The 16,146-nt window shown below is 39.5% G+C and overlaps 1 protein-coding gene across 2 annotated transcripts in view; it reads left to right on the forward strand.

Moving 5' to 3' along the window:
* Positions 1-16,146, forward strand: part of reln (reelin) — a 147,449-nt gene that overhangs the window by 85,608 nt on the left and 45,695 nt on the right. For both annotated transcript variants that reach the window (XM_051919109.1, XM_028808741.2), the window contains exons 36-43: positions 1,022-1,199; positions 1,551-1,635; positions 8,177-8,359; positions 8,442-8,610; positions 8,724-8,826; positions 8,921-9,147; positions 9,855-10,078; positions 10,154-10,301. In XM_051919109.1, coding sequence (XP_051775069.1) covers positions 1,022-1,199; positions 1,551-1,635; positions 8,177-8,359; positions 8,442-8,610; positions 8,724-8,826; positions 8,921-9,147; positions 9,855-10,078; positions 10,154-10,301 — 1,317 coding nt within the window. The remainder of the gene's footprint in view (positions 1-1,021; positions 1,200-1,550; positions 1,636-8,176; positions 8,360-8,441; positions 8,611-8,723; positions 8,827-8,920; positions 9,148-9,854; positions 10,079-10,153; positions 10,302-16,146) is intronic.

A 16,146-nucleotide genomic window follows, 5' to 3' on the forward strand; every position in this document is an offset into this window, starting at 1 on the left:
TGGGGCTAGACTTTGTAATATTCAGCCAAAGTGATTGCTAAAGTTATTAAAAAGCAGTAGTCTCTGCAATGGCTCTAAGTATGCTTTCAAAAATAATGAGTTGTCAGCCTTAGATTTTAATGCCAAGTTTGATAGGACCTCTTTAATATACATATCTAGATCATTGAAAAGTTAGAAGGGATTGTAATTTTAAGCAGGGCTTCATCTTTGGATTTTATTTTTCATTTTGCAGTTATAGGTATTAATAAGATCGGGGAAGGGGGGAGGGTCTAACCCATTAATAAATTAACATGTCAAAAGGAGGATTCTAAATTCAACTCCATATTTAGCTGAAAGTCTGTAAAGCAATTAAAGAAATTGCATTCAAGGGTCATAGTTCTTAGCTGTAGCTATGATCCTTGCAACTGTGTCATGAATTAAGGGCACAGTATGGATTTAACAGCCTTACTTGAAAGCCTGAAAGCAATACTGTAGTCAATTTTCTCTGCAAGCTTTCTAAGCTAGAGAAAGTAGGTTTTACAAATTTTGGGTATGATCAAACTAAAGTTTAAGCCTTTTAAACTGAAACCCATCAGTGCCACCTAACTATATGCAAAATTGCCATTCACTTAAGGAATTTGTGGTTTTTGTGTAAATTATATCTTTTGATTGTATGGGTAAATACAGCTAAGTGTTATCAGTAATTGAATGAAAGTTAGTATTAAATTATTTTATCTCCTTATTGTAATATAGAAAAAAAATTGGTCCCAGTACCGACCATGAGAGACACCATTTGTAACTTGTAATTAAAAATTTTCATAAAGGTTATTTAAAAGGAATGAAGGAGTTCTCTCTTCAGTAATTAGCACATTTAAAGTATGAAGTGAACTTAGGTAATCCAGCTAAATTCCCAAGGCCATGTAATACACTACTGTGTTTAAATCTACAACTATAAATGTCTTAATTTATAATGCAGAGAAATATAAATACTGGATGTATACTTGTATCTCTCATAGTTTGTCTTATTTTCCCCACCTTGCAGATGTGATCGTGGATTTGGAGGACCCTACTGTGTCCCTCTAACCCCACTGCCTTCCATTCTGAAAGATGATTTTGATGGGAATCTGCACTCAAACTTATGGCCTGAAGTGTATGGTGCGGAGAGAGGAACTCTAAATGGAGAGCCTCTGAAATCAGGAATGGCACTCATTTTCAAAGGGGTTAGCTTCTCTCTCTGTGTAAAGACTGGAGCATACCATCATTGCTTTTCATTGGGACCATTCTGCTTCCACATTGTCTTAAATACTGTACTTAAAATTGTATGCCTTTGCTTCATTATCCATCCATTCCTCAACTAATTCCTTCTGCCCTTTGGTTATTTATGTGTTTCTGCCTTTAATCCAGTATTGTGTCTCTTTAATACATCTAAACATTAGCCTCTACTCTTTGTTCAATAAGAAGAAACATCTGCACATTTTGAAGAAATGTCCTATTACTCCCTGCCTAGCTAAACACTCTGATCAAGTGCTTACTCTCTAGTCATTTCCCAATTGTTTCATATTACTTCCCAGGAAGGCCTGCGAATGCTGGTTTCCCGTGACTTAGACTGCACAAATACCCTGTACATGCAGTTTTCCTTCAAATTCATCACTAAAGGTGAGTGAGCGAGTCAATCTTTTATTCTACACATTTTCTTGAAATGACAATAGGAATATTTGCGTTAGAACATATTCTTGTATCTTAACTAAATAATGTTTGGTTGGGTCACTAATCATTGGTGGAATCCAAAGATAGATGTGCCTGGTGTTAAGTATAGCTCTTTGCCACATTTTGTTTATACCAAAGTTCACAAGCATACTATATGCTAGACATATGTATCAAATGTATATCCTACAGCTTAATTGAAATAGTTTTTACTTATAACATTCACCATTTAATTCTTTTTAAATTAGGAAGTAAAAATGAATATCCACCATCCTTTCAACATAAAAGTGTGGAAAATTCAAAGATCAGCATTAACAAGCAAATCTGTGAATGTTAGCACAAACAGATCTGCATTTCAAGTTTTGATAAAGCAGCTATGCCTGCATTAACACCTCGGGCACCAACAATCAATCAGTTGTTTTTTAATTCTGTTTATTCTTAAACCAAGCTACCTTTGATGCCTCACAGCTACAGAACTGTAGGTTGTAGTCCTAGTCTGAGCAGTTTTTTTGTGGAGTATACAAATTATCCACATGTCCATGATGATTTTTTGCAATGGTAACTCTGATTTGACCCTTTGTGAGTGGATCAATTAAACCAGGATAGACTTTGTCTCCTTGAGGCCCAGCACTTTAATAAACTATCTATATATATAAAATCCCTATGTGCATCCAGGTGTCCGTGTGTGGGTGTCTTCTGATGAAGTGCGCATGCGCAGGGCACGGTGCGATGCGCAATATTACTGTCAGAGAAAGTTAGAGGTGTTTTACGGAAATACAAACCAGTATTACTGCGAGAGGAAATTAAAGGTACACAATACAGTGATGCATATTACAGCCACATACAAGCCAGTATTACTGTCAGAGGAGATTAAAGGCATATTTCCGACGTGCACGCCTGTATTACCGCCAGAGAAAATTAAAGGTATATTATGGACATACAAGACGGTATCCTTCAATAAGGGCGCGCACAAAAAGGCGAGCCTCAAAAGGGTGACCTCAATTGGGCGCAGCGAATAAAGGCGTGCGTAAATAAAGATCTGCACCTTTGTTGCTCTTCACATATTCCAGAACCATTTGAACTAAATTATCTACGAACGCCTTTATTCGCCGCGCTCAATTGAGGTCGCCCTTTTGAAGCTCGCCTTTTTGTGCACGCCCTTATTGAATAGAGCCGTACAAGACAGTATTACTGTCACAGAAAATTAAAGACACACAATACACGGCGGCAGCCCATGAAGAACGGTCAGCTCAGCAAGTAAACATCAACAAAAGAAAGGCTGAAAGAAAGAAAAATACGACCAACAAAAAGAATGAGTTCAAAGTCCCTTGCCATTTAATATAGACTGTTCCTACTAATGTTTATGCACTACTGTTCTAGCGCCCGTTATTGTAACGGGCTAAATGACTAGTTTCATAATAATCAACGTCTTCACACTGTTAATTTCAAAATGGGAAAATGCTACTTTGTGAAGTTTGATAGAAATATGAAACATTCACTGGCCTTGCCTTTACTCTTACTGAAAATCAAGATCAAGCAAGCCTTTCTGAGCCACTCTAAACTCGCCTTAGGATGCCTTAATTACAATATGACATGGCTATTGCCCGGATGCTTGCACCAAAAGTGAGAGCCATGCAGGACTTCCCCTCCCACCTGAAATTGTGAGTGAAAAAATTATAACGAATGATGCATGTAATTACATCTTTTTTCATATTTTTGAATTCCGTGCTATTTTTCCAGTATTAAAGCGCACCTTGTTGTGTTTCATCTACTGCTCTCCCATACTGTACATCAAATTCAAAGTTAAACATGTGTGCAGTGTAACATATGCATAATGCTCTACAGTTAGAAATTGGTAATTCGAATGGAATTACCTTTTCACTGCATTGGAGAAATTTGGGTTTGGCCCGAATATTTGTGCTTGGATTAAACTACTGTATACCAGTCCAGAAGCTTCAGTTTGTATTAATAAAATTTGCTCAGACTACTTTAAACTAGAACGTGGTACCAGACAAGGATGTCCCTTGTCGCCACTGTTGTTTGCAATCGCTATTGAACCACTGGCGGTTCACTGCCGAAATTCTCATCAGATAAAGGGGATTGTCAGAGAAGGACTGGAACAGAAAATTTCTCTATATGCAGATGATATGGTCTTATATATATCGGACCCAGAAAACACTGTCCCTGCTGTTTTAACAGCACTAACAGAATTTCAAAAGATATCTGGTCTTAGAATTAATCTGAATAAAAGTATACTCTTTCCAGTGAACTCACAAGCATATAATATTAAATTAGACACCCTACCTTTTACCATAGCAGATCAGTTTAAATACCTAGGGGTAAATATCACAAGTAAACATAAAGCTCTTTATCAACAAAATTTTGGCGTCTGTATGGAAAAAATTAAGCAAGACTTGCATAGATGGTCAACCCTTCATCTCACTCTAGCCGGAAGAATTAACATTGTTAAGATGAATATCCTTCCTAAACTTCTCTTTTTATTTCAAAACATTTCAATATATATCAATAAATCATTTTTTAAACAGTTAGATTCAATAATAACCTCATTCATTTGGAACTCAAAACACCCACGTATCCGAAGAGCGACCCTACAAAGACCTCAGGCAGAAGGTGGCATGGCTTTACCTAATTTTCAGTTTTATTACTGGGCAGCAAACATACAAGCCATAAAAACCTGGACACAAATAAATGCACATACACAGGCTTGGTCTGCAATAGAAGTAAAATCCTGTAGTACTTCTTTATATTCCCTGCTCTGCTCTCCAATAAATGAAAGTTATCGCAAATATACTAATAACCCAATTGTGCTTTACTCACTCAGAATATGGAACCAAATTAGGAAGCATTTTAAGATGGAAAATCTTTTATCAGTGGCACCTTTGCAAGGGAACCACCTCTTTCAACCTTCGCAAGTATATCCAGTTTTTAATACCTGGAAAAGTTTTGGGATTAAAATGCTCAGAGATCTTTATATAGACAACATATTTACATCTTTTGAACAATTACGTTCAAAATTTAACCTCCCAGCTACACATTTCTTTTACTATCTTCAAATTAGAAATTTTGTTAAACAGAAATTGCCCGATTTCCCCCACCTTGCACCCTCCACAATGCTGGAAAAAATACTGCTCAATTCAGAGGAAACAAACACTATTTCCGCAATATATAAAATCTTATTAGAGTCCCTACCTTTCAAAGATCCAAGAGGACATTGGGAAGAAGATCTCTTAATCAATATATCAGAAAAGGAGTGGAAGGTAGCAAAGCAGAGAATTCACTCGAGTTCTATATGCGCAAAGCATAGAATTATTCAACTAAAAAATTATATATCGAGCTCATCTGTCTCGCTTAAAACTGTCCAAAATGTTTCCAGGCCAGGATCCAACCTGCGAGCGCTGCAACCAAGCTCCTGCCTCACTGGGTCACATGTTCTGGGCCTGCACCAAACTAACATCATTTTGGACAAAAATTTTTAAGTGCCTCTCAGACAGCCTTAGTATCACAATCCCTCCTAACCCACTAACAGCTGTGTTTGGTGTCCTTCCAGATGGACTTGAATTGGAGAAGGACAAACAAACGGTGATTGCATTCACTACACTCTTGGCATGCAGACTTATTTTGTTAAATTGGAAGAATCCTAATTCTCCTCTTATAAGTCAGTGGGAAACTGATGTTTTATATTATTTGAAATTGGAAAAAATCAAATTTTCAGTTAGAGGATCTGTACAAAATTTTTTCAAAACTTGGCAGGATTTAATCAATATTATTTTAGAATAAGAGAATTAACTATTATTGTATTTAACTCCCTTCTCCATCTCTTATTTATATAGATATTTACTTCTCCCCTTCTTTTGTCTAATGTTGCCTTATTAAAAAGCTTAAAGAAATTTTCCTTTAGCTAAGCTCTCCTTCTCAGGGGTGGGGTTTGATTTGTTTTCAAATTTGTTGGGTTATAAATGGATCTGTTTGTATGGAATGATTACAATGAAAATTAATAAAATAAAAATATAAAAAAAAAAAAAAGAAATTGGTAATCTTAAATAGGGTACAACAATTAAGTCAGGATACTTAAATTTAAGACAAATGTATGGGAAATACAGAGGGACTGGTCAACTCAATAATGGCAATGTTAATTTATTATGATGTACTCTTTCTCTCTCTGACATCTCTTAGCAAAAATACACTTTAAATGCTTAATTAACATCTCAGTTTTTAGTGTTGTCATTTGTGTGTGACTGTAGATCATTTTCTGTGAACAGGACATATTGGTAAATGTTACCTACACAGTCACAGTATACAGAGATGGATGCTGGCAAGTTTGTAAAAGTAATGTATACATTCAAACCCAGCTTGTTGGATCTGCAAAATAGCAGCACTAACCACTGCACTACTGTGTAATGAAAGGTAATTAAATTAGTTAGCTAACTACTCACAGCTACTTACTAGCTCATAGCCAGCTTCTTATTTGCACAAGTTTCAGTTCTTATTCCACATTTTAATTGCTTGTGAATTTTTCCAGCTCCAGTGTGGATAACACAAATTTAATTCTATGGTAAACCTGGCACATTAGCTTATCTATGCCAATGGACTGTGGTGTTTAACATGTACTCTAAAGAGTCAAATGGCATCGGGCCACTTTGCCACTGTTTTCTGACAAGAGACATGTCTTTGTTAAAATTAAACAATTTCTGCCCAGCCAAACTTGAATATCATGGTCAAATCCACTATCAAACCTAGCAAACTGGGTCATGTATTGCACTGCGCAAAATGGAGTATGATATTTAAAGGGTACAGCAAAGAGTTAGTCATGTTCCAGCTGTTTTTATTATCCCGTTTTTAACAATAATACATTCAACTACATTCAATTTGCTGTTTAACACTGAAGTCTCTTTTCAAGTGACCCGATATGTTTCAGTCCTTGAGTTAAACACATGGGTCTGACTTGTGCTGTGGCTGTGGCTGTGGAAGTGCGCAAACTTTGCAAGTGTTCATTTATTTTGGCCAAGTCGAACTATCTCAATACTATAGGCAGAGTCAAATCAGCTCTTGAATTATTGTGCACTGGAAAATGCATAGATCCAGGAAACTGTTTTGTTTTTAATAATTATAATTTTAAAAGTGTAGCAGTTTTTATGAGGTTGCCAAATGTGCAAAAACAATTCTCACTAAAACAGCGTTTGCTTTGCAAAATCTGGGGACCAGCAGTGGCTGGTGTACCCTTCCACATGATGCCACTAGTACATGGGCATAAGGTTTTACCAAGTCCAGAAAGCACATATAGAGTAACCAGAATTATCAGACTCCAGTGATCCTTCCAAATATTAGTTCAAAGACAAAGAATTGGTTCACTGTTTCATTGCAAGGATGGAATTCGTATTGTTCCTAGCAGATCTGAGGTTCTGCACCTCTGTCTCTGGGCTCAAAATAGGATTTTCCAGGGAAGATGTAGACTGTGGTCCCCTAAATAATTGGATCACAACTTATTGTTTCCTTTTTTAAAAATGTTTCTAGCACTGCCATCTCTGAGGATAGCATATGCATCAGATTTACAAGTTCCTCAAAGTGCTGTTGCTACTGCTCAACAATATACCCTGTTGATGTCAACAGTTTCCCCCTTTCTGAGAACAGTGTGGAGATGTCCAAAATCAATCTAAATGAACCTCATGAAAAACAGAGATACCAAGACCCACTAGGTATTGTGATGGGTGAATGACTCACACTAAATGATAAGGCTCAGCTCAAAAAAAGCTGCCCAAAACAATGAAATTGGGTAAAAAAACAAGAGGTGGGCAGATCTGGGCCTGGCAGACCTTGACAATACAAAATGGCTCTAAGGATATGGAAAAATATGTACATCTTTTCTTTAAAAGCATTTATCAAATCTTTAAAATCCATGCTCATCTTCTGCAGAATAAATTCTGTTGTACTAGTCTGACAGGTAATATAATTCACAGATCCTGTGCAAATTGCACAAAAGAGAGTTTTTCTTTTGCTTATTTGGATATTTTTACTCTTTATTTTTTCTTTATTTTATTCAAGCTATACTGAACTATCAACTGAATTTTTCATTCAGGGGTAGCAAAGTTCATCTTGTTCTTAAAACACCATTGTGATTATGCTGGTTAGATGCAAAACCTGTATTTCAAGGATACTGCATAGGTGTTTGTATCATACATCTCTAACAGTACTTACATTTTCTGTCTTGATTCTGAAAGTGATTGAGTTATCTTTCACTTTCATGTTGCACAAGAAATTGTCTTCGCCTCTGATAATGAAAACACTGTAATGATGAGGAGGACTTTCTCCTAATGATAATAATTCTGCTTATGTGTTCTTTTTCTCATGCACAAGAGAATTTATACAGTGATTTTTTGATGTCATCATTTCAAAACTCTCTCCATCCTTGGCATTTGATATCTTAGTATTATGAAAGAGATTTGATATTATCTTTGTCTTGTTTGTCTGATGCCAGGGATTCCAGATCGGTCAAGCTCTGTCCTGCTGCAATTCTCAGTGAATGGGGGGATCGCCTGGCAGCTGCTTGATGAGTTGTACTTCCCACAGGCCACAGAAGGGCTTTTCCTGCATGTTCCCTTGCCCGCAGCAGCACAGACTAATGCTACCAGATTTCGCTTTTGGCAGCCTCACAACACAGGTGTGTAATCAAGTGCTTCTCATTGTTTAGCTTCTTAACTTTGACCACTGAAAGCATCTTCATTTGATGCTTCGTCCTCCAGGTAAAAAGGAGGAGGTCTGGGTGATAGATGATATCATCATTGATGGCAACAGTGCCCGCAACTCTGAGATTTTGACAGACAGCTTTGAGACAGAGCCCCGAGAAGAAAACTGGCTGTTCCATCCTGGGGGCAGCATTGGCCTATATTGTCCTTACCTGAAGGGGATGCAGTGAGTACTCAACAGTGGAAGGAAGTTTTTCTTGTAACCAACTGACATTTGTGGCTTTGGCCCATCATTATAGGAGCAGCCAGCTATTTTGATATTGTCCTTCAATGTTTTAGGGAGGACAACACAGCCATGGTATTTGTGTCCAGTGAGCTTGGGGAGCACTCAATTACAACACGAGATCTAGATGTCACTGACAGCACAATCATCCAGTTTGAGGTTGGGCTTGAACTCCCATTTTATGTCCAATTAAAACCATCCCCAGGCCTGTGGTGTATTAATTAATTTCTCAAATTGGTTTATTACTCTTCAGATCAATGTGGGCTGCACTTCTGATAGCTCAGCAACTGAACCTGTGCGTCTGGAGTTTTCTCGGGACTTTGGTGCCACGTGGCATATTTTGGTGCCTCTTTGCCATAGCAGTAGCCACTTGAATTCTCTTTGCTCCACAGAGCACCATCCTGCCAGCATCTACTACCCTGGCACCACACAGGGCTGGAGACGCGAAATCATTCATGTGGGCAACCTCCATCTCTGTGGGTAAGAGACCTTCCTTCAGAGGTGCTGGGGTTTGGGTGTTCCGAAGCTGGCTGTATGGGGAACTAAGTATTATTAAAGTTTATATAGTGTGCTAGTAGGTGTCTTTCAGTGCTTCAATCCAGTATTGGGGCCTCTGGCCTCAACAAGATGTGTACAAAGTAAGAGACACGGTGACAAGGACACAACCTGAGCTATTGCATTATAAGCTTGAGTATGATGGTTAATAAGAAAGGTGCTGCATTAGCTAGAGATGGTTTGAAAACGTTAAACGAAAAATTAAAAATGTGGAAGGACATATTTGATCCAAATCTCTTTTTAAACTCATTGGAATCTCTAAAATGCTGAGGCATACCTCATTCCATTTGTTCAACTAAGACCAGACAAATTCTGAGGTTACCAAGTATTATTTGTATCTAGCACTTCCAGTAAAACTAAATCATTTTTAAAGTGTGCTGGAGCTCAGAGTCACATGTTTATAGTATGTAGTGCTTCCATTATAGGGTAATTTGATTGTCATTGTGCAGAGTTGAATTTATGCTGGAAAATTAATCTTAGTAAGGATCTTAGTAAAGTCATTGTATCTCTCTCTGTGTAAATTCAAATATGCACACAGAGGTCCACAAAAGGGCTGTTTAAACCTCAGAATGAGCATTCAAACAAAGTGGCTAAAGTACTAATTCCCACACAATTGTTACTATGTGTTTCAGATCAGTGAGATTCCGTTGGTACCAAGGATTCTTCAATGCTGGCATGTCACCCATGACATGGGCTTTGGACAATGTGTACATTGGTCCCCAGTGTGAAGACATGTGCACTGGTCATGGCTTGTGCATTAATGGTACTCACTGCAAGTGTGACAAAGGCTTCTCTGGACCTAGTTGTAAGATCAGCAGCTCTAGCAATCCAGATTTTCTTAAGGAGGACTTTGAAGGTAAGCTCTGGTGAAAGAGGCGCCCGAGTGAAAATCTAATAGACCATGATCACAGCTTGGGCTGCTGTTTCCCAGGTTCACTGGACAAGGAACGCTTTCTTCTGGTGAGTGGAGGAAAACCATCTCGGAAGTGTGGAGTCCTTCCCAGTGGAAACAACCTTTTCTTTAGTGAAGAGGGCCTTCGTATGTTGGTCACAATGGATCTGGACCTGTCAAATGCAAGGTAAGCACCCCCAAATAAATCTGTGTGTAAAATTTGGCTTCAGGTGCCAGGTTGGGATGAAGAATGGAAATAACGAAACATCTCATGAAGGAAGAGTAAGAATCCGTTATTCCAGTTCATTTTGTCAATCTGATCAAAGAAAAGTGCAGTGTTCCCTGAAACTTGTTTTGATTTTAGAAGATATAGAAAACTAGACTTCAGGTAAGCTAGATAGATCAGAGTAGCACAGCTCTTGATTCTGATTAAGGCTCCTGATCAACTGAACAGGTAAAAAATACTATCATAAGGACATATATATTTAGACAATAGCATAGATCTCAAAACAAAAGAACAGATAACAAGACCTTAAGACAACCAGCTTGGTAGTGCCTGAAGTCAGATCAGAGAAGAGCTGGACAGAAATTTAGAATTAAGCCTTCTTGGATATATAGGGGGGCGGCACGGTGGCGCAGTGGTAGCGCTGCTGCCTCGCAGTTAGGAGACCTGGGTTCGCTTTGCGGGTCCTACCTGCATGGAGTTTGCATGTTCTCCCCGTGTTTTTGTGGTTTTCCTCCAGGTGCTCCGGTTTTCTCCCACAGTCCAAAGACATGCAGGTTAGGCGGATTGGCGATTCTAAATTGGCCCTAGTGTGTGTTTGGTGTGTGCGTGTGTTTGTGTGTGTGTGTTCTGCGGTGGGTTGGCACCCTGCCCGGGATTGGTTCCTGCCTTGTGCCCTGTGTTGGCTGGGATTGGCTCCAGCAGACCCCTGTGACCCTGTGTTCGGATTCAGCGGGTTGGAAAATGGATGGATGGATGGATGGATATATAGGGACAACCATACAAATAAACAAAGGGCAGCTGGAAAATAAAAGAGCAGTAAGTATTTACCAGGGCAGCTGGAAAAATAATTAAATTTCAGGAAAATTGAACAGCTAATCTGTCTCTTCTTCTTTCGTCTGCTCCCATTAGGTGTTGCCACAGCAGATCATCTTTTTCCATATCCTCCTGTCCTCTGCATCTTGCTCTGTTACACCCACCACCTGCATGTCTTCTCTCACCACATCCATAAACCTCTTCTTAGGCCTTCCTCTTTTCCTCTTCCCTGGCAGTTCCATCCTTAGCGTCCTTTTCCCAATATATCCAGCATCTCTCCTCTGCACAAATCCAAACCAATGCAATCTTGCCTCTCTGACTTTGTCTCCAAACCGTCCAACCTGAGCTGACCCTCTGATGTACTCATTTCCATTTCTGTCCTTCCTCGTCACACGTAGTGCAAATCTTAACATCTTTAACTCTGCCACCTCCAGCTCTGTCTCCTGTTTTTTGGTCAGTGCTGCCACCTCCATCCAATATAACACAGCTGGTCTCACTATCATCCTGTAGACCTTCCCTTTCACTCTTGCTGATACCCATCTGTCACAAATCACTCCTGACACTCTTCTCCAACCACCCCACCTGCACTATCTTCTTCACCTCTTCTCCACAATCCCCGTTACTCTGTACTGTTGATCCTAGGTATTTAAACTCATTCACCTTTGTCAATTCTACTCCCTGCATCTTCATTACTCCTCTGACCTTGCTTTCATTTACACACATGTATTCATTCCTCTCATCTCTAGACCATATTCCTGGAGAGGTGGAGTCTCCTCAACCTGCTCCCTACTCTCACTACATTTCACAATGCCATCAGCAAACATCATAGTCCACAGGGACTCCTGTTTAATCTCGTCTCTCAATCCATCCATCACCATTACAAATAAGAAAGAGCTCAGAGACAATCCCTGATATAATCCAGCCTCCACCTTGAATGCATCCATCACTCCTACAGCAGACCTCACCACCGTCACACTTTCCTCAAACATATCCTAAGCAACTCTTACATACTTCTCTGCCTGTCCTGACTTCTTCATATAATACCACAACTCCTCTCTAGGCACCCTGTCATATGCTTTCTCCTGGTCCACAGAGACGCAGTGCAACTCCTTCTGACCTTCTCTGTACTTCTCCATCAACACTGTCAGAGCAAACATCACATCTGTGGTGCTGAAACCATACTGCTACTTGCTAATCATCACCTAGCTTCCACTACTTTTTCCGATAATTTCATGCTGTGGTTCATCAGTTTTTTTTCCTCTGTAGTTACTACAGCTCTGCATATCCCCTTTATTCCTAAAAATCTGTACCAGTACACTTCTTCTCCACTTCTCAGGCATCCTCTCACTTTCTAAGATTGCATTAAAGAATATGCTTAAAAGCTCCACTGCCATCTCTCCTAAACTCCTCCATGCTTCCGCAGGTAAAACAATTAATCTGCCTATGGGGCAGAAAACCAGTTTATTGGAGCTAAAGACAAGTGAATGGATGGTCAGACAAAATCAAATGTATTCAGAGAGCAAGATGCTAGTTGGACCAGAAGATATACACACAATTATAAACACTATAAACATACAATTATAAACACTATAACATCTGATTAACCTTAACAACTGCAGGAAAAGGCAATGTAATTATAGAACATTCTGGTTTCATTAATTCTAATAATCATAGAGCAGGGTTTTTTTAAAGTTTTATTCTGAGGGTCCAAATAAAAAAAAAAATGGTATAATACTAGGACCTAAGAAGGGTGTTATTATACAGTATAATAGCAGCAGAGGCATACATAGACAAGTAGCAATTAAACTGGTGCAGTTTGTCAATATTGTGTTAAATAACATTATTTTTTAAATGTTTTCCAAATAAGCTTAACCATTATCAGTGCATTTTTCTAAAAGGTTCGAAAATTGTCCAGCATATCCTGGTTTTTATTTAGCAATTTAGTAAACGGAGTGCAAATGTTGAGTTGTGTAGATAAATTATTTCTTAAAATATTATCTGTTGGGCGGCACGGTGGCGCAGTGGGTAGCGCTGCTGCCTCGCAGTTGGGAGACCTGGGGACCTGGGTTCACTTCCCGGGTCCTCCCTGCGTGGAGTTTGCATGTTCTCCCCGTGTCTGCGTGGGTTTCCTCCGGGCGCTCCGGTTTCCTCCCACAGTCCAAAGACATGCAGGTTAGGTGGATTGGCGACTCTAAATTGGCCCTAGTGTGTGCTTGGTGTGTGTGTGGGTGTGTTTGTGTGTGTCCTGCGGTGGGTTGGCACCCTGCCCGGGATTGGTTCCTGCCTTGTGCCCTGTGTTGGCTGGGATTGGCTCCAGCAGACCCCCGTGACCCTGTGTTCGGATTCAGCGGGTTGGAAAATGGATGGATGGATGGATATTATCTGTTATTTGTATTTTATAAGAGTGATAAGTCTTGATGAAAAATCTGGTTAACGGTCCAGCCTGAAATATTTAATGCTACTAACTAACATCATGCTGAATGCCAAGGCCTCTTCTGTATTACCTGTAGCACCCTTTTCATATTTTCTGCTGTTCTTACAGTTCCCAGTGGTCCAACAAACATGACATTCACATTACCATAGATTACAAAACCACTTTAAAGTAGTGTTACAAAAGGGAATTCTTCATCACTGAAATACAGTACATTAAATGTAATGGAAAATCTTCTTTGCACCTCTATTACAGATTTTGATTCAAAGTGTGCCAGAATGGTGAATACATGATGAAGCACTGAACATGGTCTATGGCTACTGAAACTGCTTTTACTATACAGCACTTCCATGACACTATACAGTGCATCCGGAAAGTATTCACAGCACATCACTTTTTCCACATTTTGTTATGTTACAGTCATATTCCAAAATGGATTAAATTCATTTTTTTCCTCAGAATTCTACACACAAAACCCCATAATGACAACGTGAAAAAAGTTTACTTGAGGTTTTTGCAAATTTATTAAAAATAAAAAAATTGAGAAAGCACATGTACATAAGTATTCACAGCCTTTGCCGTGAAGCTCGAAATTGAGCCCGGGTGCATCCTATTTCCCCTGATCATCCTTGAGATGTTTCTGCAGCTTAATTGGAGTCCACCTGTGGTAAATTCAGTTGTCTGGACATGATTTGGAAAGGCACACACCTGTCTATATAAGGTCCCACAGTTGACAGTTCATGTCTGAGCACAAACCAAGCATGAAGTCAAAGGAATTGTCTGTAGACCTCCGAGACAGGATTGTCTGGAGGCACATATCTGGGGAAGGTTACAGAAAACTTTCTGCTGCTTTGAAGGTCCCAATGAGCACAGTGGCCTCCATCATCCATAAGTGGAAGAAGTTCGAAACCACCAGGACTCTTCCTAGAGCTGGCCGGCCATCTAAACTGAGCGATCGGGGGAGAAGGGCCTTAGTCAGGGAGGTGACCAAGAACCTGATGGTCACTCTGTCAGAGCTCCAGAGGTCCTCTGTGGAGAGAGGAGAACCTTCCAGAAGGACAACCATCTCTGCAGCAATCCACCAATCAGGCCTGTATGGTAGAGTGGCCAGACAGAAGCCACTCCTTAGTAAAAGGCACATGGCAGCCTGCCTGGAGTTTGCCAAAAGGCACCTGAAAGACTCTCAGACCATGAGAAAGAAAATTCTCTGGTCTGATGAGACAAAGATTGAACTCTTTGGTGTGAATGCCAGGCATCACGTTTGGAGGAAACCTGGCACCATCCCTACAGTGAAGCATGGTGGTGGCAGCATCATGCTGTGGGGATGTTTTTCAGTGGCAGGTACTGGGAGACTAGTCAGGATAAAGGGAAAGATGACTGCAGCAATGTACAGAGACATCCTGGATGAAAACCTGCTCCAGAGCACTCTTGACCTCAGACTGGGGCGACGGTTCATCTTTCAGCAGGACAATGACCCTAAGCACACAGCCAAGATATCAAAGGAGTGGCTTCAGGACAACTCTGCGAATGTCCTTGAGTGGCCCAGCCAGAGCCCAGACTTGAATCCGATTGAACATCTCTGGAGAGATCTTAAAATGGCTGTGCACCGATGCTTCCCATCCAACCTGATGGAGCTTGAGATGTGCTGCAAAGAGGAATGGGCGAAACCGGCCAAGGATAGATGTGCCAAGCTTGTGGCATCATATTCAAAAAGACTTGAGGCTGTAATTGCTGCCAAAGTTGCATTGACAAAGTATTGAGCAAAGGCTGTGAATACTTACGTACATGTGATTTCTCAGTTTTTTTATTTTTAATAAATTTGCAAAAACCTCAAGTAAACTTTTTTCACGTTGTCATTATTGGGTGTTGTGTGCAGAATTCTGAGGAAAAAAATGAATTTAATCCATTTTGGAATAAGGCTGTAACATAACAAAAGGTGGAAAAAGTGATGTACTGTGAATACTTTCTGGATGCACTGTATGTACCCCTACTCTTTTGACTCACTGTACACAACACCCCAAAGTTACTCTCATCCTTATTCTGCTCTTGCTGTTTTCATTTTGACATTTCAGTGAAGTTTCTGATTTGAAAGTAGAGGAAATATTGTGTGGATAGGAAGTTTAATTTGAAGCATAATTGTTCATAAGCTGCAAAGACATTATCTATATACAAATCTCTAAGTGTTTTAATCTTGGCCATTTTCCAGACATTAAATTCTGTGAAGGTTTGAGAGGATAGAAAAAGGTGATTATAATGTAGAGATCCAACAGGTAAAAGCTTCTCTGTCTTAATGTGCTTCCTGCATTGGTTTCATATTCTAAGTGATTGTTGGACAATTGGATTAACAATATATTGAAGATAAGTTGTATTTATTGGGGCAAAAGTAGGGCATATAAAAAAGTACAGCAAGATTTTATTTCTATCGTAGACCAGGCTTGTTTATATTCATCATTGTGTTAATATCCAGGGGCTTCGTATATAAATGGGTTCGTATGCACAAAAATGTTGCTTACATATGTTTCCATGCTTATGTCAAGATGTATACAAACTAAACTTACTGCA

Source organism: Erpetoichthys calabaricus, chromosome 1 (genome assembly GCF_900747795.2).
Source record: "Erpetoichthys calabaricus chromosome 1, fErpCal1.3, whole genome shotgun sequence".
Taxonomy (NCBI): domain Eukaryota; kingdom Metazoa; phylum Chordata; class Cladistia; order Polypteriformes; family Polypteridae; genus Erpetoichthys; species Erpetoichthys calabaricus.